Source organism: Temnothorax curvispinosus, unplaced genomic scaffold, assembly GCF_003070985.1.
Source record: "Temnothorax curvispinosus isolate PA1 unplaced genomic scaffold, ASM307098v1 QBEX01017166.1, whole genome shotgun sequence".
NCBI lineage: Eukaryota > Metazoa > Arthropoda > Insecta > Hymenoptera > Formicidae > Temnothorax > Temnothorax curvispinosus.
In genome coordinates, this window is record NW_020226946.1 from 1 (window position 1) to 5,644 (window position 5,644).

Consider the following 5,644-nt stretch of genomic DNA (forward strand, 5'->3'; position numbering starts at 1 on the left):
TTTCCTGTTTGTAAAAGCCTTAATAAAGAAGGTTAATAAACACTACACTTATGGACCTCAGGTGTTATAAACTTCTTTAAGGTAGTTCGATAACGAAAGGCCGAAGTCAAAACAATGTTTATGATTTTTTTATCAAATCATTTATATATGATTATAAAAAAATAGGATAATGCATCACAAAGCTTCGTAACGACGTAAAAAGACTATTAGTAAGTAATTTTTACGTTGTAGAATAATATTTTGCCTGAAATAGATTAAAATAAAGTGTGTGTTAACGCGTCGCTTGACTAATTTTCAACTTGTGCCAACTCTTGAGTGCTCTACTTCGGAGATTATTTCGATTGAATTATTGCGTTATTTTGGCGACTTACTGAAGTACAGTAATTTTGCATTAATATTTTTGATGGAAAAAGTTGATATGATATCACAAGGTGCATGTAATTTTTTACACAAACAATTTTTTGCATGCACGAGATGAGGGCAGTGGCTTGGCAACGCCGCACAGTTCGTGCGGTTGGTATACTTGGTACTGGTGATATAACCTAACCTAAGTGTCAGAGCTCGGCACAAACATTCAAATTTCCAAAATGAACCAACTCAGGATCGGTGATAAATTTGCTAAATTGCAAGACGTGGAACGAAGGAAGCGAAGTACTGAACACCTGGAAAAAGCTAGAGAAGCTAAAGTACGCAAAATACATCAAGAAGAATTTGTGGAATCAACAAACCCTAAATGTGAAGTGCATGGATACAGATTAATAAAAATTGCTGAAATTTCCAAGCTAATGAAGTGCGATTCGTGTGCCACAATACTCTTCTTTGATTTCGTACAGTCTGAGAAGAGATACGGCTTGGCTTCAGTGTTCGCAATCAAGTGCCACAACTGCTTGTGTATAAAGGAAGTTCACACATCGAGTAGGACAGCAGTAGAGAAAGGAAGATCATTGTACGAAATCAATGCTGCAGTTGCTTTTGGTAAGCTATTACATTTGTAATATAATAGTATTTTTTATGACTTTTTATTCTTAAAGCTTGTTGTAAGCTAAAATTGCTTACAGAGCAAGTTTCTCATCTTGTCGTAAGCTTAGCAGGCTTTTAAAAACAGATTCATACTGTGTCTCCAGCTACGTTAGATTTTATAGAATATTTCATGCTTCGCCAGAACTTACGCTGGCTTTTAAAGAATATTTTTTGCTTTGTTACAAGTTATGCTAGTTTTCAGAACAAGTTTCATAATAATACGTAATCTTAATGGACATTACATATTTAAATGTTCATCGTTTAATACCATTCTTTTATTTTCCAAGGTTGCATAGATTCCGGTGTTGGACACGAGCAATTGACAACACTACTCACAGCAATGGATGTTCCACCGATAACCCACCAAGTGCTAAAGAAATGTGAAGAACAATTTGGAGAAGCATTTATTAGAGTTGCGGATAGATCCTGCTGGAATGCTATCATAGAAGAAAAAGCTCTCAACCTTGCTGATAAATGTCCCTCGACGCAGTAAGTTTTATATAACAATATTTTGTATTTCAAAAACCGTGCTTTCGCCATATTAAATTTGTTGTTTTTGCAGAATCAATAATACCAGCAAGAGAAATCCTCGATTCCAACAGCGAAAAACTATTCTGATGCTTAAGAAATTCCGGAATAAATTATGATAATAATAGAATAAATAATGATAATAATGTGTCTTACTATAATTGCATTTTTATTATTCAGGTTTTTAGATTTCATCTAGTACGCATCCAGAATGTTCCAGCAGGTTGTACGCGCTTTACTTTAAATTTTCCCCATCTTAATTTGTTCTTGAATGGGCTTTGGCAGTTTTCCTGTTTTTGATTGATTACCAGCTTTTCTCTATTTTTCATTACTAGCATGGTTCTTCTAAACGGGGCAGATTTTAATAAATTATAATTTTCTGTAATTTTTATTACAGCCGTTGTTTTCAAATGGTTGTCTAACTTTTCTTGCATCTGATGTTTACTTGCATACTCTAACTCATTTTGCATTTCTAGCCCTGACCCTAAAAGTCGCCGAGATCTTCTTATACATGCTACTATTTTCTACTATGTTCTAATATGTTTATAATGTTTTTATTTCTATTTCTCTAAGCACTATTTGTTGGAAGACTAAAAAAAAGTTTTGCTCGCTTTCTATTTACTTGTTTTCAACTACTTGTGTGTATATATGTTATTAACAATTTACACAATTACATTCCAAGCGGTGACTCTTATTCACAAGATTCTGCGGCGTCCGTAGTCGACGTGACAGTCTCGTACGACTTTGGCTGGCGGAAGCGAGGAAACGGTCGAACATACGATAGTAAGAGCGGTTAGGGTTCTGTTGGCAGCTTACGCTCTAAGAAACTCTTGGCTTATGGCATGAAGAGCACATGCTGTGCCGTGTGCCGAAAGGGCCACTCACCTGACAGCCAAAAGTGTACCAAAAATTGGTCAGGGAGTGCGAAATCCATGGAGGCAGATACAGCGGTTTAACTAATGGTGAAAAATCCAGATTTTAAAAAAGCTGGAATCCGAATAGGAACACTTATTGGGGATGAAGATTCGTCCACAATTGCGGCAGACCAACGAGAAACTTCACATCGAGTCGTCAAGTGGTCGGATTCCAATCATGTGCGTAAAAAGTTTACCGGAAAACTTTATAAGTTGGCCAACACCCATCGAAAGCTTGACAGAGGATCTGTCATCCCATATTTGAAGCGATGCTTCAATTATGCCTTGGACCAAAATAAAGGAAATACTGAAGCTACGACGAAAGCTCTATTAAGCATTGCCGAGCACATATTTGGGAACCATAGCAACTGCGGCACTTGGTGTGAGGCCAAAGACAATCCGGAGTACGTGTTTAAGAGTTTACCGAAGGGAAAACCTCTTTTCAGTAAAAATCTGCAAACTGCACTTCATGGGGTCTTGATGGAGTTCACATCTCGGGTGTTGAAAGTTGCGCCAGGGGGATCGTCTCAACTCAATGAATCATTTAACCATATGGTGGCCACCAGAGCACCGAAGTCCAGACATTACGCATCTTCGCGTTCTATTCTTCTGCGAGTGGCAGCAGCAGTCTGTCAGAAAAATTTTGGAGCTAAACACATCATCGATGTAAGATTCGAAGCTGGATTACCGCCAGGAACGGTAGCTGAAGAATACCGCCTACGAAAAGAAGTCTTGCAACGAGAAATAGCTGTAAAACGTACCACATTCGAAGTAAAACGCCGTCGATGTTATTTGAAAAATAAAAGGCAACGTATCACCATAGCACGAGAGAGCAGGGAAGGGATTACTTATCAATCAGGTATGGGACTGGATCTTCCTATCGAAACAACTTGTGAAATTGATGAACCTCTCCGTGAAGACAGTCCGCAAGTCATCGTTGACATTGAAACTACTGGTCTGGCATCTACTGCAGACATCGTTCAAATAGCGGCGAAGTGTGGCGATCAGGAGTTCGCACGGTACATGCTACCTTCCCAATCTATAAATTGTCATGCAGCAGAAAAAAATGGATTATCACTGGTTGGAGGAGAGCTACATCATTACAATAAGGTAGTGACGACGATTCCACCACGAGAAGTAGGAGAAGAATTTATACGCTTCCTCGGAGAATGTGGTCCACAGGCGCTGCTGCTCGGACATAATATCGTACGCTTCGATGCACCGCGGATCATGCGTTGGCTACAAGGACCGGTCTCTTGGAAAGTTTTGTCAAAGGTGTTTATGGAGTGTGCGATACAATTCCACTCATCGGACAAGGTAAAGTTAAAAAACAAGAAGAGCTCGCAAAGTTATATTTGAAGGGCGAGGAATGGGAAAGAATTATAGCTGGTTCTCACAATGCCTTAACTGACTGCCAGATCCTGTACGGTTTACTAGCTGATTTCAAAGTAAGCGATACAGCAATTACGGCCGGGGCTTTGAGATTGCAGACTTTACTGCAACGGCAAGCAATCGCAAAGAAGAAAGCGCAATTTCTAGAAACTCTTCAGAGATCTGATCATATGTCGAAGAACATGATGTCGAAAATCGCTGCTGCCGGTATTAATATGAACAGCCTTCGTGATGCGTTCAATCGATCTGGCGCTGACGGTGTCAAACTATGTTTGGCCGTAAGTGTCAATGGAAAACCCCGAGTAACATCGAACAAAAAGATTATCGATAAAGTCATCGATTTCCTTGCTTCGTCGAACGAGGAGAGAGGAATGGAAGTAAGGCCATCTTCTGCATCGGAGTCTAACATTCGCGTTTGCCACATACTGGGTGTGCTGCCTTGACTGGTAGTGCTATGCTGGTATGCTATATCTATTATACGTAAAAATGGCCAGTTAACTTTTTCAAATAATTGGACTGACTGGGGTGTATGCTCTGCGTGGAATCTTGTAGCATGTTCTCATAATGCTTGTTTCCATACAACTGAAAATGTCTGTTTTTATTGCTTTAAACGGTCTCTTGCACGCTTTAGAATATAGGACGTTCAGCAATACTTTAGCAATACTTCGCTTTTGTATTCGATAATGAGTTACTGGCAAACGCAAATGAATTGGCTGGCTGTCTGATAATAACGTTTATTCAAAAATGTATACATAGTGACAAAAATTAATGACCAAAAATTGAATATATTAAACATTGAAATTATAGTGATATTATATGTATACAATTTATTTTCACTTTTTATTTTATAGGTGCAGCCAAAAGATATACACCGTTTGATGCTCGACAACTGCCTACCTGCTACTGGACAGCCGTCTTTACGCTAATCATACTCGCCTGTTCACCGGCTTTCACAGTGTTGTGTTCATTCCCAGAGATGCGATTTTTATAGCTATCTTGATTGTTAAACAGTAAAAACTAATAAATAAAATATTTTGACGAATTTGACATTACATTACCGACTATATTGATTCCACTCCCGCATCCTGTTCTTTATTTCCCTTTTCTCTCCGTTATGCACGTTTTAAAATTAATTTTCTATACAAAAATGTGATATATAACAAGGTTTTAATCGGGTAAGAGTCCTCAGCTCGTGTTAACCAAATAAAATTCCAGTAGCTAGAATAAATTAGCCGCAAAAATGGTATAACAATTTACTTGTACTTCGAACATTTATGTTAGAAATCACAAAATACGATAAAATTACATTACCTCTAACTGATTTAATGTATGTACTATACTCCTGATTTTTTTCATTTAGTTTTATTTTCGATTTTTTCACACTAATATTATCACTGTTTCCGGATAATCTATTTCGGCAATACCGTTTCAATGATAATTAAATTATCAGTTAATCATAATTTATAGCAGCACTTTATATTTTGTCAAAGCCGTCGTATATACACATTTGTCTTTGCGCGCACTTACACCTAACCTTACGCCGACGATCACAGCGTGCGGCGTTGCCATGTCACGCTCGAGTTGTGAAAGTCAGCGCTTGAGCACCGGAAACCAAACTTTAATTATTAATTAAAAAAAAAAACTGTACGGTGGATCGTGTTCACTTTCAACTATAGGCTTCCTCACAGTGTCCTTTTTTCATCGATATATATTGTTCGGACATTTTTGGCAAAAGATTTTCGCAAACTCGTGTTATTCATAGCAAAATACCTCTTTTCCTATTAGACTAA

General features: G+C 38.0%; 1 protein-coding gene across 2 annotated transcripts; it reads left to right on the plus strand.

The window, feature by feature from the left end:
- The first annotated feature begins 100 nt into the window (after positions 1–100).
- LOC112467347 lies at positions 101–4,960 on the plus strand. Of its 2 annotated transcripts, XM_025035944.1 has the most exons (3): positions 101–975; positions 1,308–1,509; positions 4,706–4,960. In XM_025035944.1, the coding sequence occupies exons 1-3, from the start codon at positions 588–590 to the stop codon at positions 4,731–4,733; spliced, it is 618 nt and encodes a 205-aa protein (XP_024891712.1). In that variant the 5' UTR covers positions 101–587; the 3' UTR covers positions 4,734–4,960. The 2 variants fall into 2 exon arrangements, 1 of the variants encoding a protein (XP_024891712.1); XR_003042235.1 differs by lacking the exons at positions 101–975; positions 1,308–1,509 and adding an exon at positions 1,626–4,314.
- Positions 4,961–5,644: the final 684 nt, after the last annotated feature.